At 26.7% G+C, this 1758-nt stretch overlaps 1 protein-coding gene across 1 annotated transcript in view; it reads left to right on the plus strand.

The window, feature by feature from the left end:
• The first annotated feature begins 218 nt into the window (after positions 1 to 218).
• The window catches only part of LOC100574506 (MATH and LRR domain-containing protein PFE0570w), a 6204-nt gene continuing 4664 nt past the window's right edge, over positions 219 to 1758 (plus strand). Inside the window, exons 1-2 of the mRNA XM_003242238.4 lie at positions 219 to 538; positions 1511 to 1640. Of these exons, the coding sequence (XP_003242286.1) occupies positions 504 to 538; positions 1511 to 1640 (165 nt within the window). The 5' untranslated portion in view covers positions 219 to 503. The remainder of the gene's footprint in view (positions 539 to 1510; positions 1641 to 1758) is intronic.

The raw sequence follows: 1758 nt of genomic DNA on the forward strand, positions 1-1758 counted from the left end.
GTAACACCCGAACTGCGTGGTCACGTAAAAGGTCGTCACAATATAATAACAGTAATTAATACATGTACCTAATTAAAAACTTGGTAATATTTTAATAACAACGATTGGTAGTACATTTTTGATTTCGGACCTTTATCGTTTCTTGATCTCTTATCATTACCCGGACAATTGCTTATCACTTCGAGTTGATAGTAGTTTGTTGTTCACTTATCACTATATAGTTCGCAGTTAGAAGGCCAACGGGCGGCGATCTGCATTTTAATATTCATTAATTAATTATTATAGTCTATAATAATATATTATTATTATGTTCACAGTCAGTTAATTTTATTTGATCATCTCCGAGGATCATCCCAATTCTTTTGTTTTTATCATAGTAATCGTCCATAATGGTATTCTGATGCGAGTTCTACAAACATAGTATTTGAAATCGTTCTGTGTAATAAAATATATATACAGTTAGATTTATTTTACAAAATTGCATAGTTGTTATTTTTGTTGAAATGGCCAATCAACCATATGACGACATGGAACTAACGTATGTATTTAAAACTATTATTGAATTTAAACTCTAAAATGAATCTTTATTTTATCGTGGAACATCTTGTATGATTTTATTGTCCAAAAGTGAAAAAAGTATACAATATCAAAAATGATCGCTTTAATCATATCTTAAAATTATTCTGAACGGATACCACATTTTGGTACCTACATTTCATTGATAGTTGATAGTATTTTCATACACTTAGAGAAATATTTTAGAATATTCCAATAAAAAAAAACTACTGAATATAGGTACAATATAAAATAAGTAATAACTAATACAACAGAATACACATGCAATACTGACGAATCGTGGGTTTTAACAAGGTGTATTTATTAAACATTTTCAGTACACCCACCTCGACACAATTTTATCTATATAACACTGTGTAAATGTTTAATACATGGTTGTATATTACTGGCTAATAGCGTATGCAGTGTGCGCTATGCTATGCTGAACCTGCAATGAGTACAAAACAAGTCTACAAATATTGTATGTTTTATTTATAATTTATCGTTTATAAATATTAATAACTTTCAATTATAAACTAGTATAGTGCCTACATATTTTTTATCTGTATAAATGTATGTAGGTTATGCCAAAATGCATACTCTATAAGGTAAATAGATGTTATTAAATATTAAATATCGATAGCTATGCGATCTATACTATAGTTTTGGTATGGGTGTTGTACTGTAATTAAACGTCCCTGTTTATTACAGGTTGTAATATTAAAAAAAAAAACCACATATATTATTATCCATACATAAATGAATCTACTATATTATTAGGTATAACAATTGTATTATCATTTTGGTTTTTTATATGTATACTTGTTTATAGATATGATTTATGAATTACGAATAGTAGTAATATAATGTCATGTTATCTAGATATAAATACTAAATATGTACTTGGATATGTAAAATAAATATATTTTAAATATACTGTTTAAATGATTTACAGAGCTGAAAAGGAATTAGATGCATTAATAGTTGCTAGTCAAATGGAGTCAAATTTTGATATAGATAAAATATTGAATGATAAGGCTAAGAAGAGAAAGTTTACTAAAACAAATGTCAAGAATCTTATCAAGGTACCTACTTATTGTGTTTATTTATTTGATGATATTTTTTTCCATAAAAATGGTTAATGTTAAATAAATTATTCAAATGTTTATCCAGCAAGTAGACTTACGCAATTATTTTGTCCAT

Source organism: Acyrthosiphon pisum, chromosome X (assembly GCF_005508785.2).
Source record: "Acyrthosiphon pisum isolate AL4f chromosome X, pea_aphid_22Mar2018_4r6ur, whole genome shotgun sequence".
NCBI lineage: Eukaryota > Metazoa > Arthropoda > Insecta > Hemiptera > Aphididae > Acyrthosiphon > Acyrthosiphon pisum.